Source organism: Antechinus flavipes, chromosome 6, assembly GCF_016432865.1.
Source record: "Antechinus flavipes isolate AdamAnt ecotype Samford, QLD, Australia chromosome 6, AdamAnt_v2, whole genome shotgun sequence".
Classification (NCBI taxonomy): Eukaryota; Metazoa; Chordata; class Mammalia; order Dasyuromorphia; family Dasyuridae; genus Antechinus; species Antechinus flavipes.
Window position 1 is genome coordinate 259,919,363 of NC_067403.1, and position 24,072 is coordinate 259,943,434.

Genomic DNA, 24,072 nt, shown 5'->3' on the forward strand with positions numbered 1-24,072 from the left:
GGCTGTGAGTGACTAGAAATGGAAAAGAGCTAACAAGTTTGGAAATATGTTGTTTTTGTATCTGTCTCATATGGCTCAAAGCAAAATGTCACAGCCATCATTTTTAATGAGGAACCCATGGTTAAATGTTTCTGCCAAGAAATTAGGAACTTAGAAATTGTCAAACCTGTATGAAGAATCATTTCCTGAAATAAAACTTGAGTCACCCTGCACTTGACTTTTTTTTTGGAGAAAACCCTGTAGGAATAATTAGCTTTATAACTGAGTTACAATTTGAAATAAGAATTCATTGCTTCTAGCAATAGGCTTTTTATTTATTATTATTATTGTAATCATTCTGTTTGATGAAACATTTTGAATCTTAAGTTGCTTCTGATAAATTTCATGAAGATAACTTCATTTTGTTATATCCTGTGTGTTGCTGGCTTACAGATTTTAAATCTGGCTAAGGTAAAACACCAACATTTGTGCTATGATGAGATGGAGAACACTGGGAATTTTATTCACAGATGGACAAATACATGTTTTCAAAAGCTCCTTGGCTCTTGTCAGAGTCGCATCCCAGAGCCTCGGAAATCTTAGCCTTGGGAATGGCCAATTTCATGTTTCTTCAGATTGACCTGTTTTCTTTCTATTGTCTTTTTTGTTTATTGGATGGAGTGTGTTTTTAAGCAGTATTTATCAACTGATTTTAATAGTATTTTATTTTTTCAAATACACAGTTTTCAATATTCACTTTTGTAAAACTGTGTTTTCTCCCTTACCTCTCCCCAACATACAAGCAATCAGATGGAAGTTAAATATGTGTAGTCCTTTTAAACATATTTCCATATTTGTCATGTTGTGCAAGAAAAAGACAAAAGGGGAGGAAAAAACCACAAAGAAAGACAAGCAAACAAACAAAAAAAGGTGAAAATTCTATGATTTGATACATATTCAGTCATCGTAGTTTTCTCTCTAGTTATGCATGGCATTTTCCAGCCCATCTCTGCTGGAATTGCCTTGAAATGATCTCCTTGTTGAGAAGAATCAATATTATAATAATATTCCATTACTTTCATAAAACTTATTCCATCTGAGGGGCATCGACTCAATTTCCAGTTTCTTGCACTACAAAAAGAGCCGCTAAAGACATTTTTACCCATATGGGTCCTTTTCCCTTTTTACTATTTCTCTGGGATACAGACCCAGTAATGAGATTGCTGTAACAAAGGATAAGCACAGTTTGAGAGCCCTTGGGGCAAATTTCCAAATTGTTCTTCAGAATGGTTGGATCATTTAACAATTCCACCAACACTGTATTAGTGTGCCAGTTTTCTCACATCCCCTCCAACATTTATCATCATCTTTTCCTGTCATCTTAGCCAATCTGAGAGGTGTGAAGTGGTACCTCAGAGTTAGCAACTAATTTTAAATTCAAAAGGCATTTTCCTTAGAGCTAGTCACATATCCCAAGATACTCTCTTGGGCTGTTTTTTTGTTTTGTTATAAGAAGTGCTCCATAAACTGGATAAGTATTTAAGAGCAGCAAACATTTAGAAAATTTCACACATAAAGATAAAAGGTAATCCAGATATTGAAGCATTTAGACTTTTTGTTTGCCACAGCCATACTTCTAGTAACTTGACAGGGTTTTTTTTTTTTTTTTGGTATGTTCCTGTGTTTTAAGGTCAGAGTTTTGTTTATAGTAGGTAGGGATTGATGAAATGCCTTTTTTTAGTGCTGATGCTATATAATAAAAATATTTGGGGGAGGAGGGAGGATTCTAGACTTGTGGTTTTTGTCAGGCCTAGGGATCTCCCACTGTGGAGCCTTCTTCCACAAAAACTGATTTGTAATGGATGGTTCTACTGTGTTCCAGAAGTAGGACCTGAACCCAGTTCTTCCTGATTCTAAGGTTTCTTATGATCATTCTTACATTCTGTTTATCCTATAAAATTCCCTGAAACACAGTCAGTGTTTTTGTTACTATGTATGCCTTGATGGACATTTTTCTGGTTTTACTCTAAAGCATTCATCCAAGACCTATGAAATATAAATCAGATAGGTAGACTGGCTGAGACATGGGGTAGATGGCATGAGACACTAGAAAAAAAGCATTTGACAGTATAGACAGTATAGAAAAATATATTATTAATATATAACAACTGCTTATTTGGCTTGCTTGCTTTCCCTCAAAGAAGTCTGAAATGATGCCTATTATCAAAGTAATTTATAGAGATTCTTTAGTTCTTGAAAAAATGTTACTTAGGGTTATTTCCTTTCTTAAAATTAAGTTAAATGTATTTATTTTTAAAATATATATTGCTTTGTGAATCATGTTGGGAGAGAAAAATCAAAACAAGAGGGAAAAAACATGGGGAGACGAAAAAAAAAAAAAACCAGAAAAAAGAAGTAAACATAGCATGTGTTGATGATTTACGTTCAATCTCCATCATTCTTTTTCTAGAGGCAGATGGCATTTTCTACTTAAAATTTGAGATGCTTGACTTTTTCATATATTTGTGATACTGAAAATCAGCTTGTATTGTAAACCCGTTCAGGTTTGAATGAGGTTGGCCTATCTCTTTGCAAAATGAAATGTCGGAAATGTCAGATTTATAATTGAATCGCATAATGCCATTTTAATAATATTTTTGTACAAGAAATCTATGCCAAAGAATTGTTAGGAGATGTCACCTAAAATGTGCATCCTCTTGCTGTGGAGGCAATCGTGCATTCCTGAAGACTCTCCTGTTCAGGCGTGAGCAAGCTTGGAAGGTTTCTACAATCATCCCGAGCCAAATTCCAGGATGGCTACCTAATGACTTAATTGTTTTGGTCAAATGACTCTTGAATTCCTCTTTTTAGGTGTAGGTGGGCTGTCTTCTTCCCTGATAGAAAGAGGATCCACATGGAGGAAATGTTGGATTTTTGAAGTCTTGAAGGAAGGGGTTTGATAATAGGGATTCCTATCCTCATCAGCTGCTGTTCTGCCTTGTTTCAGCTGCTTTGTTATAATATAGAGTAGTATTAAAAGAGGTGTGAAGTACCAGCAGTTACTTAAATGTAAAGTGGCTTAGTATAGTGCAGCTTAAGTTATGAGAGAGCTAGGTAGGATAAGGAGACCCAGGATTATACAGGAGGAACAAAGGGGCTTGAGTTGCTTTCAAGAAAATTGTAAAGCTCTTTCACTGACAACTGACTTCTTCCAGAAATAAAGACCCTTAGGAAAAATTTGGTTTTTTGTATCACTTAGATTTCCTTCCTACTCTATTTAAGGGAGCCATCTCTCATAATGAAAGGCCAAATAAATAAATAAAACCAACCCAAAAAGGAAGAAGAAAAAAATTTAGCAAAACTTATCAAAATCTGATGTTCCATGAATGTTACAGGTAGAAAAGATGTTCCAGGTCACTTGCTTTAAGATAAATGGCTTGGAGGGCGGGGGAGAACAGACCTATTCTGGTCACTGTCTGAGAAGGGAGACCACAGGGTTAGCAGGGTAGCTGGAGCACTCAGTTGGTGTCCCCCGATTGATGTCCTTTAACGAACTTGACAAAGGAGAAGACAGTACCAGAATGACAAGTAGGGGGTTGGGGAAGAACATCCACTTCAGTTTTGCTCCATTTGTTTTTAATTTTGAACTTAAGCATCAAAAAAGCAAATGCAGAACAAGGATTGTATATGAAACTGAGCCACCTCTTGGGAGCTTTTAAAGTAGGTAATAAATTCCACACATTATTTAAAAATCCCTACTTGACTGTGTGTCCTGAATTTTTTTCTCTTCTCTGTATGTTTCTAAAAATCTCAGTGTCTCTTCCCCTCCTCCTTCTTTGCATAAGTAATGCTAATTCTCCAATTTAAAAATGATAATATAGTCAGCCATTTGGTAGTACATAAGCAAGCTCCCCTTGCAGCCTGGTTCTTATTATATACTTTTAATTTTCTTTTATTCCCAGAACAACTTACTTAACTTCATTCCACTCATAGATTCTAGTAAATTTACGGGAAGTAGTCATGGCGTTTTAGTAAGGGCATTTAAAACCATAAGGCATATGGTATTTTAAGTTATTTCATTGTTTATTATTTATTTGGATTTCATTCAATTGAGGCCCAGAGAGACGTGATTTAACCAGGGTCACCATAGTATAGTTAGTGGCAGACCCAGAAAGAAAGCCCATTTCTCCAGAAACTTTTTAAAAAATTGATCTTTGGTACAAATTTATGATAATTTAATCATTGATTTTTAAATCATTTGCTTTAGTTTTTTTTTTTTTTTTTTTTTTAAGAATAGGCATACAAACATGGAAATATAGTTAGAAGAATTGCACGTGTTTAACCTATATTGGATTGCTTGCTATCTTGGAGAGGAGAGGGACGAGAGGGGGAAAAATTTGGAATACGAGGTTTTGCAAAGGTGAATTTTGAAAACTATCTTTGCATGTTATTTGGAAAAGTAATATACTATTAATAATAAAAACATTATTAATTCTAGCTGAATTATGAACATTGGATTTATAAGTGTCCTGTACCATAAATCTGGTTGCAAATCTTAGCCCCATTCCCCCAGCAACCAAGCTGTCCTGGACTTGTACAGGGAAGTGTCTGACCTGTAGTAATCCTTTTTCTGTATTTGGTTTTATGTACAGTTTCATTTCACCTTTTCTTCCCTTCTTCCTCTTCCTCCCCCCTTTCTGGAGGTCTCCATTTCCCTCTTTATTCTTCTACAGTAAAATTTTTCAAGCACCATCTTTTAAAAAAATGTTTTAATCAGCTAAAATCCAACCCTTTCCCTTAACTGAAAATATCAAGAGAAAAACAACAGCAAAAAAATCAAAACTGCAAAACAAATTACCACAAATATGAATAGGCAGTCAAAATAAATTTCCGCATTGACCATGATGAAATTTTTTTCTTGTTTCCTTCTGCACTCTGAATTTTTTACTTTTATCAGGAGTCTTCTGGAATTGTGATTGATCATTATGTTGGTAAGAGATCAGCACAAAAGTATTCCATTATGTTTATATACCATAGTTTATTGACCCATTCCTCAGTTTATGATTTGATTTACATTCTTTGCTGTTTCAAAGAGCTCTGTTTTTATACATCCTAAGATTTTTATTTGCTTAATACTAATCCCTTCCTTAATTGTTCCTTCAAAATCCTCCCTCCTTCCTTTTCCCGGTTTTTCTCTGTTCCCTGTTTAGTGAAATGTTGATCTCCACCCAACTCTGTGCTTTTGTGTGTTTTTGACAATCTACTCTCCCTAACTCCCTCCTCATGAAATAGACTTCTTACATTTCACACACACCCCTCTCCATCCCCTTCCCCATGTGTATTTCTTTTCCCCTTTCTTTCATTTTTAAGATCATCAATACAATAAAACCAGTTCCAGGCCTTGCCACTTTGTATTCCCTCTATAACCTCTGATGATGGTTGGACTCAGAAGGGATACTCTGTCTATTTTTGGATATAAGCAGTGTATCTTTATTCCTTATCATTGTTTATTCCTGTTTACCATTTCATGTTTCTTTCCACTCGTACGTTTTTCAGAATTTCTATGCAGTGATGGTCTTTTCATCAGAAATGCTTAGGAAGTACTCTTATTAAAAGTCCTTTCCCTATAACCTTATATTCAGTTTTGCTTGGCTGTAAACCCATGTTCTTTATCTTCTGGAAACTTGTATTCCAAGCTCTCTACTTCTTTATATTGATGGCTTATAAATCTGTGTGATCCTAATCTTTAGGAGGTAATTGCTAGATTATTTCCATTTCTATTTTCCAAGTTCTAAGATTTGAATAGTTTTTAAAATTTCTTGAAATAGGATGTTGAAGCTCTTTTTTTTTTTTTTGTTCATGACATTCACCTAGTCCTATGATTCTTAATTTTTTTCTGTATGATCTATTTTTTAGACCACTTGTTTTCATTATGAGGTATCTTAGGTTTTCTTCTACTCCCCCCGCCCACTCCCAATCTTTTGACTTTATTTTCACTTTGTTGTTGTTGTTGTTGTTGTTGTTACCTTATGGAATAACTGGTTTCTATTTGGGTCCATTGTAACTTTCAGGGAGTTTTTTACTTATGCATGGTTTTATATCATTTTTGCTGAATTGTTAATTCCCCTTTAAATTCTTTCTTTTGCTCTGATTTCTTTTACCTGTTTTTTCTTCAGATGCTTTCATATTTATAAAAACAGTTTTAAACTTTCTTTTTAAGCTCTCCATCTCTTTCAGCAATTCTAATTGAATTTTTCCCAAGTTGTGTTTCTTATTCAAAGCTGTGAATTTTTTTGGAAACATTCTCTTATGGGATGGTATATTGAGCTTCCTTAATGATTGTAGTAGCTCTTAAAAGTGAAATTTTTTTTATTTGCTCATTTTTCAGTTTACTTTGTAATTGATATTAAGACTAAGCTCTGCATCACTTCTTGAGGAAAAGTCTGGGCTGTTAATGTTGCTTTCTTGGAATATAGGGTGTTTTATTCCAAGATCTTTAGTATCCTTGGTACCTACAAGCTTTCATTGCTTTCTGAGTGATGTGGTGAAAATCAAAGTCTAATTGCAGCTCTACTGGCTTGAGTTCTGCAAGTTTCTTCCTGGGTTTGGGTCTGAACAGGAGTAGACTGCTGCTTGGATTCAGAAGTCCCAGCCCTCTGGAAAGCACTGTGGATTTCAAGTGGAAGAATTGTAGGCTTCCCTTTGATCTGGGATTCCTGCAGGCTGGGATAGATGTTGGAATGAGACCCTACTCTATTCCTGGGGTCTGAACCATCCTATTATTGCTGCTATCTTCTGTACTTTCTCCTTTTTTTTAATATATGGTCTCCTGCACAGGTCTCTTCCTCCATCCATCCTGCATCAGGGATTAGTGGTAAAGTTGCCAGTTTGTACCTGTCTCTGCAACAGGATGCTGGGATGAGTCTGGGACTTCTTCTTGGGCATATGTTTGGGTGCTGGATGGCTCTGTTCCAGTGTCTGCATATCTTCCTGGTTATCTCCCAAGTGATTCACTCACTTTTTTCCTGGATTTCTCCATCAATCTTTGCTTTAATGCATTTTCTAAATTTTTTAGAGGATTTTTATGAAGGGGAAACTGGCCCACTGCATTATCTTCCCTCTGACTCTCAAGCACCATTTTAATGGAAATTCATTTAAATGTGATGTTGAAAGTCCTTCATGAATGCAGATCTCCCACTTCTGTGGTATATAATTCACTGAGTGTAGTTTTAAAATGGTTTCTCAGCCATTTAAAAAAATTTGTATTAATGGTATTTTTTCAAATACATGCAAAAATAATTTTAAACAGCTACTTTCACAAAACCTAGTGTTTTTCTCCTTCTCTTACTCCCTCCTCCCTCCCCAATATAGTAAGCAATTTGATATAGGCTAAACATGTGCAATTCTTCTAAACATATTTCTGTATTTGTCATGCTGAGGGGAAAAAAATCAGATCAAAAGGGGAAAAAAACACTATTAGAAAGAAAAAAAAGGGCCAAGTGACAATAACAACAAAAATGTGAAAATGCAATGCTTTGATTCACATTCAGTCTCCATAGTCTTCTCTCTGCATGTGGCTGGCACTTTTTATCCCAAATTAATTGACTTTAAGTGTTGAAAAGAAACAAGTCCATCACGGTTGATCATCATATAATCTTGTTATTGCTATGGATGATGTTTCTTGGTTCTGCTCACTTCATTTAGCATCAGTTCATGTAAGTCTCTCCAGGTCTTTCTGAAATCATCCTGCTAATTGTTTCTTATAAAACAATATTTTCATTACCTTCATTTACCATAACTTATTCAGGCATTCCCCAACTGATGGATACTCACTCCATTCCTAGTTCTTTGCCACTACAAAAAGGCTAACCAGTAATTTTTAAAAGTATTTTTAAACAAGAAATTAAAATGTCTTTTCAAAACTTGAAAAAATATGCAGAGGACTAATCTTAAAGCAAGAGATGGGGGATTAAGCCACTTATGAAAACAATTTTTTTCCTCCTGTATGTGTTTGAAAAATATTGGTGACTGTCAAATGTCTGAAAGACAGTAGGTAGTTAATAAATGCTTGATTAGTTGATTGGAGGTTGTATTAGGTCTGGAGTCAGGAATATCGGAGTTCAAATGTGGCTTTAGACATCTGTTAACTATATGACATTTGGTAAGTCACTTAGTCTGTTTGCCTTTGTCCACTAGTATCTATGTCTAAAAATACTATGGGCTGTGGGGTCACAAAAAGCCAGTATGATAGAGCTAACATATAGAAAGTACTCTGCAAAATTTCAGAATGCTATGTAAAAACTTTTTGTTATTACTACTATTATTTAATGCCTTTTCATTTGTTTTCCTGTATATTGAAGGAGGGTTTCCTCCCCTTTCCCTTCCTCCCCCCTCCCTCTTTCTTTCCCTCCCTCTCTCTCTCTGTGTCTCTATGTCTGTCTATCTTTCTGTCCCTTTCTCTCTCTGTTTCTGTCTTTCTCTGCCTGTGTGTTTCTATCCTTTTCTCTCTGTCTCTTCATTGAAAACAATAGTATTTCTGTGGTTATTAAATAGTTTTTGGTTTAACTGGGACTGGAACTAGCTTTCTTCTGATTTTTAAATAATAGACTTGGGAAAGAACTTTGGGCACAAACCATCTCCACCCCTCCCCAAACTCAGGGGTTCCTGGGCTTTCCTTGATTCACCATCTTTTCACATTTTAAATGACATTTTTAAAAAAACTGACAAGAAAACACTCTTTTTAATTAAAATTAGCTAGCAACTTTAAAGATGTCAACACCAGTATTTGTTAATTCCATCAAAACACTCGAATGTGGACAGTTCTAGCAGAATTCTTTTTCATTTCATGGCTGTCATTGGCTATCCTTTGAACATTTCTTGTATTGTCCACCCAAGTATCCTCAGGATTGTGGATGGTGGATTCCTGGGCTTTTGCTAAGAAACAGGTAATGTCTGTTACTTGTGTTACAGAGCAGCTTCACCATTGTCTTCCTTCTACCTTGTGCTCAGTTGTGGTTTTTATATGAAATGGGCCCCTGAGTCCCTTCAATCTTTCTCTGGACAAGGAAGCAGCCCCAGGCTCCCTTTGACCACTTGGTACCCTGCACATGAAGCTATTGAGCTACACCTGGCCCAGATGGGTTGGCTTGGCGTGCTTCTAGTCTTAATTCACTTCATTTTCCCTCCTGTCAGAGTCCCAAGTGAACCTAGTTCAGATTCCTGAACATTGCTTTAAAAACTCTTACCTATTTCAGCTTGAAAATTGAACAGGCCCCTGAGTTTTTATAAGTAGAGCAGCTGCCTCTTCTTTAGATAAGCATATGCGTTCCTGAAAAGCATATGAAGCATTTCTAGGCTGAGCACAGTGGGCTTGGGTTCTCCTGTGACGTCCCAGAATTGGCTGGAACCGACGCCCTCAGACCCAGTGTTCTGAGAACACTCCGTTGTGCAGAATGGAGAAGTTGGGAAATCGAGGAAGCCCTGGTTTATTACTTTTTCTTACACAGTGTCCTTCCACTTGCCCTTTTCCAGGAGTTTGCAGCACTGACTAAGGAACTCAACGTCTGCAGGGAACAACTTCTTGAGAGAGAAGAAGAAATTGCCGAGCTAAAAGCAGAGAGAAACAATACCCGGGTTAGTACGTCACAGCTGCTTGGGCTCATGGAGTGCATCCCATAGACGGAGGGACTGAGAGAAGGCTAGACTAGTGGTTGGCCTCCATGGGAGAGCTTAGCATGGAACTGAAGTGGTGTCCTCTTAGTGATGGGTGCTGAGCAAGGGGACCCGTCCTTTGCTTGCACAGTTTAGGGGGTTTTCATATAGTGATTGAATAATTGAATGAATGAGTGGTCAGTAAGAGGCTCCAGCCACAGCCCTGTTTCCTCTCTTGTTATCTTGTTTGTTCATCATAGTGGGCATGCTTACTAAGCTTCTTGGGGACCAGCTGGGGTTTTTGCCTTTCTTTTTATCCCCAGGGCTGAGCATACTGATTAAATTTAGGTTACATATTACATTTTGGTATTTTTGAATTAAAACAAAACTGGATTAAAAATTTAATCTAAATTTAGTTTTAATATATTTTAATATGGAAGATTCCTAGGACCTGGAACCATTCCTTCTAAACTCCAAATTACCAAGTCTGTCTTCCAGTTGTCAGTAAACATTTCTAAGCACCTACTGTGTGCCTGGTACTGTGCTAAGGTTTTTCTCTAAAGACAAATTTACGTAGAAGTTTGTTTCTGTTTTGGTTTTGCTCTTTCAGCTGCTATTGGAGCATTTGGAATGCCTCGTCTCCAGGCACGAGCGATCTCTGAGGATGACAGTTGTGAAAAGACAAGCCCAGTCTCCTGCAGGGGTGTCGAGTGAGGTGGAAGTACTCAAAGCGCTAAAGTCGTTGTTCGAACACCATAAAGCCCTGGATGAAAAGGTGACGCCTGGTGCTGCTCCTTTCCCCGCTTCCTTGCCTGCCACTGCCACCACCATTCAGGCTGAGGGCATAGTCTTTGCCATTCCAACGGGACTCTGCTGTCTTTTTGGACTTTGCAACTTTGAAAATAGGCATTTCTTGGCCCTAAACAGAATTCTCTCTGTTGAAAATGATCTCTCTACTTATAACAGTCAGAAACATATTCTAGAAATGATTTTCTACCCAAGAATGGGCAAGTATAAGTGGTTTGGGGGACTTTAGAGCCCTTTACATAATATTTTGTTGACAATGAAATAAAGTGAAAAGAATCTAACTTTCTTTCTTACCTATAGCATCCCATCCATTTTGGGGCAGTTGCCTAATCCTGGAAATGTTTTTCACTTTGTTTGTGTTATAGTCCTCTCAGGCACTTTCTCTTTTGGGAGGGGGGAGTGGAAAGCAATTGGAGTTAAATGACATCTAGCTGCTCTCCCTTGGATACTCTTACAAAGTGAACAACCCCCTGTGAATCATTAAAATACATTAAATGAAACCCAAAGGATTACAAAGGGAACCAATTAAGTGGAAATCCAAATTTTAAATTTTTCCTGGTCTAAAGTTCATGGATGCCTGGAAATTTGTTCCCAAATTAGGTTGCGCTCCATCCAGGAGGTAACAACCTAGACAATGATTTTCCTTTTTTATCCCTTTCTTTTAAAGGTGAGAGAAAGATTACGAGTGGCTCTGGAAAGGTGTAGCTTACTGGAGGAAGAATTAGGGGCCACCCACAAAGAGGTGAGTGTGAGGGCACGTTTAACCATATTGCAGCTTGTTAACTCTGAACTAAACCATTGGCATTTTGAAGAATATTCTTGGCTTTTACACTGTCCGCTAATCCTCAACACAAGGTATTCTACCTCCGTCCTCCTGTTCCTAGGGAACCATCCCTGCTACTACTCTTATTTCTCAGGAGAAGATAAAGCCATTTTAACAATTATAAATGTCTGTTATTTGGATTACAAATGTCTGTTACTTGGAGAAGTGGAGCTGAAACGCCCCTGGTGCTTTTATTACTTGGATGCTTTTTGTGACACCAAAGAACAACACTTTTCTGATGGTTTTAAAAGAAGTGGTGTTATTTTTTACATCTTTTTCTGTAGACATGGTAAATTATAATTGGCATTGATGTGCTTGATTTTTCAGTTAATGCTTCTGAAGGAGCAGAACAATCAGAAAAAAACACTTGCAGATGGGATGCTGGACATAAATCATGAACAGCAAAACACACCAAGCACAAATGGAAAGGCAAGTTTTTGAGTCTGTGACATTAATTTGTAATTTATGGAAAAGCATCTTTAGAAAGGTTTTCCTGAAAAAACTGCTCAGAACAGAAGTCAGGATTGGCTTATCTAAGCCCCCCATTGCCCAAATCTAGTTTAATATTCCAGTGGCTATTTCTCTGGATTAGGAACCATAAAGCTTTATTTTTGTTTCGACAGAGATCTTCTGATGGGTCTTTAAGTCATGAGGAAGACCTAGCAAAAGTGTTAGAGCTCCAAGAAATTATAGATAAGCAGTTAAAGGAACAAAGCCAGATGAAGGAGCGGCTGGCAGCCCTCTCGAGCCGGGTCACCGAGCTGGAGGAGGACCTGGACACTGCCCGGAAAGACCTCATCAAATCGGAGGAAATGAACACCAAACTGCAACGAGATGCCCGCGAAGTGAGTAGTGAGCCTTTGTTACTGAGGAGGAAGAGCGGGAAGAGGGAGAAATAGGAGGATGGCAGTCGGGCTGCGTGGAGTGGGGACGTGCTTCTCAGGATCCTCCCTGGGAGCTCTGAGAGGCTCCTCCCTTTCCTATGGCAGAATAATGACTGTGGGGAACATGTCTAGCACTTCTGTCTTGTTCTCTCCTTGGCCTTCACCAGCATGGACTGCAGGTTAGCTGGGGATTTTTAGAAACACTATTGTTAATCTGTAATAGTTAGAGTGGACTTTGTCTTTTCTAAATACTCTCTCTTTTTTATGTGCACACGTACACACTCACACTCACCCCTTTTCAAATCATTTGGGTTAGACAAAGTGTCTGATCCGGTAGATAAAGGGATACATTGCACTAGAAATGATTCCTGACATTTGTTTTGGGATTATATTTTTGCTATGAATTACTCCTCAGAAGCCTCTTGAGGAAAGGCTGGGTGACTGCAAGTCAGCAAGGTTTAAAAGAGAATTCTTGTCCAAGTATGAGATGTCCCTCTGAGGCCCTTTCCAACATGGAGATTTTGTGATTTTCCTTAGGATTAGGGGCAGTCCTTTGTGGGGAATGTCACAAATGTGGCCTATAGGCTGTTGCTCCTCCCTGTCGCACAATGAATAGACAGTATATTGTAATAAAACAGAGGTGATGAATATTAAAGATCATTAGTTTTTTCACATTGCTAAAACTGTTCATCTTCATAAACCTCATGCACAAACCCCCAGTTTATAGGTTCCAATTTTCTTTCTAATGGATTGACTCTTAAACAAAACCTTGACTTGAATTGTTCTAGCTTTTCTGTACAAGTGTCAACATTACCTGTTGACTGAGTTAAAGAAGTTAACAATATTGACAGTCTCCTAGGAGTCTGACATTCTGTCCTTGGTTTATAAGAAACAAGCTGCTAAGATCAGCTGGAATGAAGGCAGGTCAAAGAATACTGGGTGTAGAATATTTGTGGTTGACCTAACGACGAGTGGGCGGAATGTGTCCACCCTGGGATGCTTGGGAACCAGTTGCGAAAGGAGCAGAGACGCACATCTCTGGTCACCACTGTTGCCCCAAAGCAGTCACAGCAAGCACGGGCTGGAGGTTGGCTCTCCTGCCACTTCTCCACTTGCCCCCTGTGGCAGACGTAATAGGTCCGTTAAAGAGACATGATTCACACCAAGAACTTAGAGCAAGTAGAAAGAGTTCTAACCTTGAAATGGAAACCCCACCTGCTGTGTGTGTCTCCCTGGGCAAGTTACTTCTCATCATCCTCAATTCCTGATCTGTAAAGTGGGTGTGACAGACCTACTTCTTTCCAGGGTCCTTGTGAGGCCCTCTTCTGTAAGTGTCCTTATTTAGGGTGGTCACTTAAAGCATAAAACTGTATAACTGGTGAAAGGAGGGAAAGCCATGTTCCTCAAGTCATGCTGCTTTCCTAGGTTATCTGGGGGAAGCAGTTAGACCAACACTCAGAAGCCAAAGTTGATAAATTGAGAAAAGTTATTTCTCACCAGGAGCTGACCATCCTGCTGTGAAGAGTTTGCTTCTATTGCTCATCAAGCTAATGGGATGATATTGGCTTCTCTGTTCTCGTGGTTGTCGCCCAGGATCTTCTAGCATTCTGGGAGTGACATCACCAGGACTCTGGTCTTATTTTCTTGGACTGGATCCTTATTTTCCTAATGCACATGAGCAGTAATGTAGCCTTGGATCTGAGTGTTAGCTTCTCTCCAAGGTGAGGGCTATGACCTTGTGAAAGGGCAGAGGCTTGCATATGTTTGCCTCTGTGTCTCCTATACTTTGCAAACACTGTCAGTCATACTTAGAAAGAGATCCCTCTTCACCTTCACAGGCAGAAAGAGATCCCTCTTCACCTTCACAGGCCCAGGGCCTGGCGTAGAGGGAGCAATTTGTAAATGCCCATTGGATCCCAAAAAATGACTAGAGTAGAACTGTGGAATCTGAGTTTAAAGGGACCTCAGGGCTCATGTGCTCCAATTTGGATTCTTTTAGGACCTCGCACAGGAGTGGGCTGGTTCCTTTGCCTGCAGCTCTCGAGGCACCCTCTCTCCTAGAGGTGGCCCCAATTTAAAGAGAGTTTTTCCTCTCTGAAATGCCAATCTCCCTCTTGGCTGCTTCTTCCTGCTTGTGAGATTTTCCACTTTTCACAAGGCCTCATTCTTAGAATCTTATATTTATAATTATAATTTTAAAATTCTTTATTGAAAAGTCAGAGATGAATTCAACTTTGTAAATTTTGTATATCTCAGTTTCAGTTTCAGTAGCACTGCTTTATATATTTATATTATATTTAGGAGAATTCGTTTTCTTATTAAAATATATATATTTTGGAAAGGTCTCTCTATCTGTATAATTTTGTAATGATCAGATTTCACATTGTACTTTTGCACACTATTATGTCCTCTTATCTCTATGTCTGAGCATCTGCTTCTTTCCCCTCCTTCCCCTGTTCTCATGTAGGCCATGGCCCAAAAGGAGGATATGGAAGAGAGGATCACAACTCTTGAGAAACGCTACCTCGCCGCCCAACGGGAAGCTACATCGGTGCACGACCTCAATGATAAACTTGAAAACGAAATTGCTAATAAGGACTCCCTGCATCGCCAGGTAGTATTTTTGAAGGAGGCTGTTGTGCCTTTTCTTCTGCCATGAGTTTGAACAGAAGGTGCTCTTGTTCTCGGGCTTTAGAAGTTTTTAGAAGTTTGAAGTTTATGGCTCTGTGGGAGCTGTGCTTACTTGAGGAATAACCCTGTCTCCTCTCAAAACTGGATTGTTTAGGCAGGTCTGTGGAACCAGTGTGAGGCTCCTGGTCCCTGGGTCGGCACTCCTAGCACTTTTCTAATTTCTTCATTGAAGAGCAGAGAAACAAAGGAGAGCAAACCTAATTCAGTTGTTTTGGTTCTTGTTAGTAACTTAGGTAAAAGGACTGATGAGTGAAACCTTGGAAACCACTCTTGCCAATGTGGTTCTTAGCGGTTTATTTTTTGTCACCCTTCCTCCACAAGAGAGGTTATCCATGATTAGTCAGGAGCAGCTGTTGGCTCAGTGAGAGAAAAGCTGCCAGTCAGTGTGAAGATTCAGTATTGCCCAGGGGCCTGCCAAAATGTGTGACCCCCAAAAGTTCTCATTGCTAACATTTGAGTAGCCTTACCGTTCCTCTCAGTTCAGTGGGGTAATAGTTGAGCTCTTCCCTATGTATATGGCCCAGTGGGCTGAGAGAAAAACCATCCTTCCTATTCTTGGAGCATATAACACACATGGCAAGTCCAGTTAAGTTAATTGAGAGGAGAAAGCATGAACAGGCAAGGGGGTTGGGAGTTGTTGGAAAACTTTGTAATAGAGGTGGCATTTGAAATGATCTTTTGGAAGGAATCTTAGAACCTGAAGATGTGAAGGTGAAGAGGGATCTCTTTCTAGGTATGATTGACAGTGTTTGCAATGGCAGAGCATTCAGGTCTGAATTGGGGGAGTGTCATGTAGGCCTGAGGGAGTGAGTGGTGGGTCAGTTGTGAAGGAAGTGAGGAGTATATTAGAGAAGAGGAAAAAGAAAGAGATGGGATGATATTGTGTTTTACCCTTGAGCTTCAAATTAGGCTGCACTGCTTACTTTGCAGGAGGCTTCAAGCTTGAGATCCTCTTGGGTTTGTCTTCTGCAGGTTACATGGGAACATGTAGGTTAAACACGTACAATACATCTAAACATATTTCCGTATTTGTTGTGTTGGAATTTTTTTTTTTAAAGTTCACATTTAGGGCTTTGAAGTGAAGTAGGATCCATTAGAAAGAGCCCTTTCTAGACTAGAATTGAGTGAGAGAGAAACACCCTGTCTTGTGGGAGACTGCATCCCAAGAGTGCAGTGCACTCCCTCCACCTCGGAAATACCTGTCCTGTGCTGTTAACAGCTGGATTTTATTCCAGAGTGAAGACAAAAACCGCCAGTTACAAGAACGCTTGGAATTGGCGGAGCAGAAGTTGCAGCAAACCTTGCGGAAAGCAGAGACCCTGCCTGAGGTGGAAGCTGAGCTGGCCCAGAGGGTGGCTGCGCTCTCCAAGGTAGGGACTGTAGCCCGTGCGGCCTGGAACTGGGCGCGCGGTGCTTCTCAGTCAACAAAGTAGATTGTCCCTGGATTATTTCTGATTCAGTGCTTTTCCTCATTCCTTATTGGAGAATGCAACATGGTGAAATGTCACATTTCTGTCTCCTTTGTGTGATTCCTAAAAGCTTTTTCCAGTTGGGGCTTTATGTAGTTCGTGTCTCCCCGGCTTGTTTGAACTAAGGATTGCTGCTTTGTAGAGCAGCCCCTGCAAAGCCTGGGGGGCTTGACTTCCTTCCCAGGAAACAGGTTTTCTGGTTAGGAGGTTTTATGGTATGAGAAAGCTAAGAAGCTTTCTTTTAAAAGTCATAGCTGATAGACGTAACAGCCAATGTGATTTCTTGTTCTTAAAAGTCACCGAACAGTGGAAATCCTTATTTTAAACACTGATGTGTGTTAATTAAACCTCATAGAAGGTTTATATCTGGCCACGTAACCATGTTTTCCTCTCCGTCTGTGGATCTGCTTTTTAAAGTCTCAATTTCTCTTCCACTCCCTGTTATCTTTATCATCTCTTGTTGAATTTGTAGTCTGACCCTTTGTCTTCTGGAAACTCTGCCGCTAAGGAAGCTAAACTGTTCGAACTTACTTCCAAGCTTAGGAAGGTAGACTCCTTTGCACATTGGTCCCTGTTTCTGCTTGCTGCTTTCTGCTTTCTGTGGTGACTGACTAGGCCGCTTAAAGGCTGGGGAATGTTTCTGGGGGGAGGTGAATTTGAGAATTTCTCGTACAAACCTAATTGCCAGCACCAGACATTGCACAGATCACCCAAGGATGGCGTGCTCACTGTTCACGTGAAAATTCACAGGTTTGTGGTAGAAGTAGGTAGAGGCAGTGCCCACCGTCGTAGGGAACAGTGCCGCTCACGCCCAGCACGTCCTGCTTCTTGCTATGGCAGCAGTTCCCACAGCATGTCGAGAAAGTATTTTAATTATTAGGTCGGACTGATGTATTTGTCCCCGACAGGCTGAAGAGAGACACGGCAACATTGAAGAAAGATTAAGGCAGATGGAAGCCCAGTTGGAAGAAAAAAATCAAGAATTGCAGCGGGTATGTGTGCGCCAGTCCTAGGGCAGAAGTCTTTTATTGCTTTGTCTTTCTCTCGCCTTTTATCTGCTCCATGCATTCTTTTTGGGTACACATAGACTCACAGATACTGAAAGTCACTGTTTTGTTATTAAGCCACTCAATTTTGAAAAATCAAAATTTATTTATTATTTATTTTTCTTACTAAAGTTTTCCTCAGTATTTTTTACTCTACCATCAACATACTTAAAAAAAAAAAATCTGAAAACCCATGTATTGTACCATATTTGTGGACCTCCCAACACTGTCACAAGCTGAAGTTGGTAGAATATCTTTGTATGTTTTTTGGGCAGCCATGCTTGTTCTTTCTAATTTTGCATTATTTTTTCGTACCTCTGAACAGGTTGTAACATTTACTTGTGTGTTGATTCTTTCCATTTATATTGTAGTCATTGTGTATGTTATTTTCTTGACTGCTTGCTTTGTTCTACATCTATACATGTAAGTTGTTCCATTTTCCTTGTTTTTATCATATTTGTCATTTCTTATAGCATAGTAATGTTCCATTATGTTCAGTTCTTTGTTCTCAAGTCTTTGCTATCAAAAAAAGCACTGTTATAAATATTTTTATTTATATTTTCTTATCGATGGCATCCTTTGGGTAAAAAGCTAGTAGTAGAACCTCTGGGTTTAAGGTAACGGGCATTTTGTTTACTTTATTTACAAAATTGCTTTCCAAACGGTTGTCTTGAAGCCCATTGCACCAATGATGCACTAGTGTGTCTGTCTTCCCTTGAGTCTCCCACTGGCTATTTGCATCTTTTGTCATTTTGCCAATCTGTAAACTATGAAGTGGAACCTCAGGGTTATTTTGATTTATTTTCTCTTATTACTAGTGATTTGGAACATTCTTTTATATTTATAGTATGCAGGGTTTTTTTTTTTTTTTTTTTGAGAAGTATTTGTTTATATCTTTTGACCACATAGATTGAGGAATGGTTTTTGTTCTCATTAAGTCTGTCAGTTATGTGGGTGAGTAAATGTATATATATATATCCGTGTATATGTGTGAATGTATATATAAACAATTGATTTTGAATAGGAAACCCTTGTCATAAAAAGCTGATTCCAAGATGTTTTCCTCATTAATACTTCTCTTCATGTTTGAGATGTATTAATTTTCTTTGCGCAGCAACTTTTCAGTTTCATCGGAGAACTCTTATAATTGGCAGAAATACTGTTGATTGTTTTTCTTGAAATGACAGGCTCACAGTGTTTATTTTTTGAGGAAATATTTGCCACAGAGCCACACTTATCAACATAAAAACCATATCTGGTTGCACAGCAGTCAGTGCTTTGTAAACTTTCCTATTCTGTCACAGAACACTCCAAAGTATATCCTCCAGGATCAGTTTTTATTGCCTCACCAAAGATGCCCTTTGTTGATATATCCATTCTCATTACTGGGACACTCCAGTGACAACCGTGATCAGGATGCTTGGGTGCCACTTTTGTGATTGCTTTTCTACTTGCTGTTACTTTTGCTCGATTACTGAAAACTCAGTTGTTCAAGAATAAACTAAGAGATTCGAGCACTTGGAACATTTTTATCACTACATGTTTGTTGCTAAGCATTCATTCACAAAAATTAGTTGATATTTATGTTGGATGAATACAAGCAAAACAGCAAGTCTGGCCATGGTTGGAGAGTAACCTATTTGTAAGACAATAGTATAATTCTCTATTAAGATATTAATTCAGTCTTCATCCTTGTTGCTAAATTTTTAACTCATAGGTAATGTAGAATCTGGAAAACTCAATTGTGCATTTGAGAGAGTGTAGAGTTAAAAAGGCAAATCGCACCAAAATGTTATGAAAATAGATTTGACTTTGAGGATTCTGAAAGGGTCTCAAGGACTCCCAGGGTTCTGTGGACCATCTTTTAAAAACCACTGATTTAGAGAGAATCTCTCTTGTCTGATCAGGGCAGCTCACTTCTTTATTCCTCTGTAACTGACTATATTTCAAAGAATAGAAACTGTACATAGCCTTGTGTTTCCTTCCTTATGATTTTTAATACTGAGTATGCTAAACTCGGTCATTCTGCCTGGATCTCAGAGCTTACCATTTACGTAATCAATTTCTTCCTTTGGAAAATGAGGAAGTGGAATTAGACGGCCTCTCAGCGCACTTTCAGCCCTAAATGTGAACTCTGAATAGCCTTACCTTAGGGTGGCTGTGAAGGAATTGCTTTATAAAACCTTCAAGCGCTATATCAGGGAGAGTTAATGAGTCTTATAGTTTAAAAAATTTAAGTTCCTTTAGTAGTTATAATTTCTTAAAGAGGAGAACCAAATGTTTTGTTACTTTTCCATTACTTGTGGATTTTTTCCTCAGTAGTATTTTATTTTTCCAAATACATATGAAGATGATTTTCGATATTCATTTTTGTAAGACTGGTCCAGATTTTTTCTTCCTCCTTCTCTTACTTCTTCCTTCTCAAGAGAGTAAACAATTTGATATAGATTATACATGTACAATCATTTAAAATATTTTTCCATATTTGTCATATTGTGCAAGAAAAATCAGACCAAAAAAGGGTGGTGGTGGTGGTGGGGGGATTAGAAAGAAAAAGCCAAGAACAAGCAAGCAAAAAAGTGAAAATACTATGGTTCAGTCCATATTCAGTCTTCATAGTTCGCTCTCTCTATGCCATGTGGATGGCACTTTGCATTACAAGTCTGTTGGAATTGCCTTAAATTGCTTTGGAATTATCAAGAGCCAAATCCATCCCAGTTGATCATCACATAATTGTGTTGTTGTCGTATACAGTGATCTCCTGGTTCTGCTCATTTTACTAGCATCAGTTCAAGTCAGTCTTTCCATACTTTTCTGAAATCATCCTGCTGATTATTTCTTACAGAACAATAATATTCCATTATATTCATATACCATAACTTATTCAGCCATTCTTCAACTGATGGGCGTCTCCTCAGTTTCCAGCTCCTTGACACTACAAAAAGGGCTGCTACGAACATTTCTGTACATGTGGGTCCCTTTCCCTCCTTATGGGCTTTCCCAAGCCCAGTAGAAACACTGCTGAATCAAAGAGTGCGTACTCAGTTTGATGGTCCTTTGGGCATAGTTCCAGATTGCTCTCCAGAGCCAACAGTTCTCATCACTAGTCAGGAGTAAAGATGTGCATCACTTTTAGAAGAAACAAAGATACAAAAGAACACCAACCAAAAAGAAACTCCACAGAAACATCTCAGTCAAGGATGTATTTAAGCAATCATGAAACAGAGAGATGGTGGACTGGCTGTATGCCTGGAGTGTGGACATAAGTTCTCTGTTGAAGCATTCAGGATGTTGGGAAGGAGAAGGGAAGGCCTCTGTATCCTAAGTGATTGTCCTTTTGAGGACATTTTGGGGTGATGTGGATGAGAGCTGCACAGGGTGGGCTGAGATGAACTTTATTGGAGAACATTCCTAAACCGTGATCTTGAATTCATTTGAGTCTTTGCCTGACTTGTTCCAGTGTGGCCTTGTTTGTTGGATGGGCCCTCATTGGTAGCTGTGTAGGTTCATTATGACTGAAAGCAAATTAGAAACAATTAGATTAAAGCACCAAGTAGGTTGCAAAAAATTCTCTTGTTGGATTAATTTTGGACACATGACCTTTTAAATTAAAACATCATTGCTTTTAAACTTTGGAGCCAGGAAGTTATCTCTGTATTAAATCAGGTTTCTGGCTGGCTCTTCTTTTGCACGTGAACCTCATTAGATCACTACTTTATGACATGAGCTTTCTCTGCTCCTGTTCCTTCCTAAAGACCTTTCTCTCGTCTTAGGTCAAGAGATCTTTGGTCTCCTCCTTTGGAACTTCTTCCTTTAGTTGCTACAAGTTATTACTCTCTATTTATGGGAAAACTCCTATGACACAGGAGGAAAATTAAGGGAAAAGAACTATGTCCATTTTCTCTTCTTTCTGTTGTTTCAGGCACGGCAGAGAGAAAAGATGAATGAAGAGCATAATAAGCGTTTGTCAGACACTGTGGACAAGCTCCTCTCCGAATCCAATGAGAGACTCCAGCTCCACCTGAAGGAGAGGATGGCAGCTCTGGAGGATAAGGTAAGTTGCTCCGAAGGTGATGGACCAGAGATATTGTCAGAGCCTCTGTTGGGCTGAAGTGCACTTATAGAAAAGTAGCCACTGGTTTTCTGCTTAAACCCTTTCAGTTACTGTTGTTTCTATCAGCTGTACTAGCTTATTCATTATTGAGGAAAGCTTGTTAATAATTTGCGTTGCTCATAGAACTGCATAGTTTTCAAAGCATTCTACGTGTCACCATCCCATTTGGTGATTCCCTTTGAACCTAAGACTGTGCTAGGTAAGATTTTGTTCAAATGGGCTGCTTATATTTTTGCTTTCCAAACGATTATTTTTAATGCATCCCAAGAATCCCATCAGAAATTTGCTTATTTTGCTCCATAGATTTGCCCCAGTAAATTATAATCAAACTTTTTCCTAGACTTACTTATATAATGGGAGTCAGGAAATATTTAATTGAAAGGAAATCTCACTTTGGTCAGGAATGGGGGAGCTAATCTTTTAGAGAGGAAAAGTCTCTATTTCCGTGTGTGTGTGAGACAGGTAATGAATTGTACAGGATTATGCCTGGGAAACTGAGGTGGAGCCTGTCCCATTCATTAGCCATGTGTGTAATTAGGTGTTTCTAAGACATGAACTTGCAGGGTTGGTCCATATTGACATAGAAAGTTTTCTATGTGCCAGAGTTGTATGAAAAGCTTTAGGCTGAGGTTAAGGAGATAAGTATTCTATTCAGGTACTGGTTTGGCCATTCATTTTTTCCATTACTTACCCCAAATTCTATGACTTTGATTTCTTCGTTAACCAAATAAAGTTATTGAAGGAGATTGCTTTAAGAAACTTCTGTTTTCCAAGTTTCTTTGAAAAGTTATTTTTGGAGAAAATAGTTTTCTGAACTCCACTTCTGTTTGGCCATGGCCTATAGCAAGAGTCTTAGTTTTTTGCCTTGTAAAACTTTGATATTTTTTGTAACCTGTGAAAAAAGATCAGAGGAAGTGGTCCCTGTCAGAGTTGTTGGTCCAGTCACATTATAAGGAGAACAGATAATATTTGTTTGCCATGCTTTTGCTTGCAGGTTGGGATTGAGATAATTATTATTCATTAACTCTATATTTTAAGTTTTAAATGCTCAAACTCTTTTAAAATCAATTCTCTGCTGTCACAAACTACTTTCTTTTAAATGACATTTTTTAGGGACTTCATGAGTTGGGCATCCTAGTTTATAGTATTGCTAGAAGTTTGGATTTGAAATCCCGCTTTTAATAATATCATTTGCTTTATCAATTTGAAATTGAATTTTATTCATGCAAATTGATTACTGAACTGACAGACCAATGCAACATTTAAAAAGCTAGATCAAATGTGAAGAGCAGTAGTCTGGGCCTTAGAAAATTGCAAACTTTAGCTAAGACTCATTTCCCACCACTAAGACAGTCTCTGGAAGGTTAAGGACTAGTGTAGATAAAAGTGTATCACAATAAGTGTTCAATGAGCAACAAAATAAAGTGCCAGCACTTTTAATCAAGAGAAAACCAAGACCAGGAATATGTATTAATGAGGGGAAAGGCAAGCCCTGCCTGCCCCCTGGTGCCTCTAGCTGTGCAGTTTTTCACCTGGCTGCTGCCACTCTGCCCTGCCAGGCCGTATAGGCTCATAGGGTGTCAAAAAGAGACTCTGAGCTGTGTGATCTTTCTCTTCTAGAATTCTCTGCTTCGAGAAGTCGAAAATGCCAAAAAGCAAGTAGAAGAAACACAACATGACAAGGTATTTGTAAAAGCTTGAGTTATTTCTGTGGGATCTCTTTGAGCAGGGAGATGGCTGGGTGCGGGGTAGGAGGCTGGATTCAAAGGCTGTGAGGGGTTTGCTTCTTATTATCTGGAGATGGTTCTTGAAACCGCCAGGTTAGAGCTGAGCATGTATTTGGGAAGGAGGGATTATTGCAATTTGTTTTAAAAAGAGTTGAGAGAAAATCTGGGCTTGGGTTTCATACTATGTATTTTTGCTCTAGTTTCCAAACCCTTTGTGATTTTTTTTTTTTTTTTGAAGTCTAAAGGATACATTGATGTGTCCTCAAATGCATTTTCATTTCAGAGAACCTGGGAGGCCGGGGCTCTGTTTGCTTTAGGGGTTTATCTGGCTGTCCCTCTGCCCAGATGGGGCTGAATATCTTCCCCTGATCCCTTGTAGCTGATAACCAGGCGACATGTTCCCATGCTTTTTAATGGAGTCTCCATTTCATTTTTTTGAAATGCCAAAAATGAAAAATGGCGTGGGACATTTCTTCCATCAGCAGAGGCATCAACCTCTGGTCTAGTTAGGGAGGGGATGGGTTCAGACAGGGAGGTGAGGCTGAGATAGCTGCCCCACTGTGGTCATCCCCAGTGACTCAGAGGAACCTTGAGGCTAAGGGTCCCGATGTCACCTCCCTGTGGAATTGGGGCTGTAGTTGTGGCTTCAGAGTGCTTTTGGACAAGCGTCCCTTTGGCTCAAGGACCTCTTTCTTTGGCGCCCTTTCCCAGGACCAGCTGGTGCTCAACATGGAAGCCCTGAGGGCTGAAATAGAACAGATGAGGCTGCGCGGCGGCTCGCTGCTTCACGGGTGCGTATGCGGGGGGTCTCTGGATGGGTCCCTCGGAATAATTGTTTTTAGGTGTTCTGTTCATTTGCAAAGGCTTAGATGGTATGCGCT

General features: G+C 39.0%; 1 protein-coding gene across 10 annotated transcripts in view; it reads left to right on the forward strand.

Moving 5' to 3' along the window:
* Positions 1-24,072, forward strand: part of PPFIA1 (PTPRF interacting protein alpha 1) — a 97,989-nt gene that overhangs the window by 37,102 nt on the left and 36,815 nt on the right. For 6 of the 10 annotated variants that reach the window (XM_051967559.1, XM_051967562.1, XM_051967563.1 and 3 more), the window contains exons 3-14: positions 9,511-9,612; positions 10,241-10,405; positions 11,105-11,179; positions 11,588-11,689; positions 11,884-12,105; positions 14,612-14,758; positions 16,071-16,205; positions 16,777-16,851; positions 17,213-17,296; positions 21,273-21,404; positions 23,085-23,147; positions 23,903-23,982. In XM_051967559.1, the coding sequence (XP_051823519.1) occupies positions 9,511-9,612; positions 10,241-10,405; positions 11,105-11,179; positions 11,588-11,689; positions 11,884-12,105; positions 14,612-14,758; positions 16,071-16,205; positions 16,777-16,851; positions 17,213-17,296; positions 21,273-21,404; positions 23,085-23,147; positions 23,903-23,982 (1,382 nt within the window). The remainder of the gene's footprint in view (positions 1-9,510; positions 9,613-10,240; positions 10,406-11,104; positions 11,180-11,587; positions 11,690-11,883; positions 12,106-14,611; positions 14,759-16,070; positions 16,206-16,776; positions 16,852-17,212; positions 17,297-21,272; positions 21,405-23,084; positions 23,148-23,902; positions 23,983-24,072) is intronic. The other 4 variants (XM_051967568.1, XM_051967561.1, XM_051967566.1 and 1 more) reach the window with 1 other exon arrangement.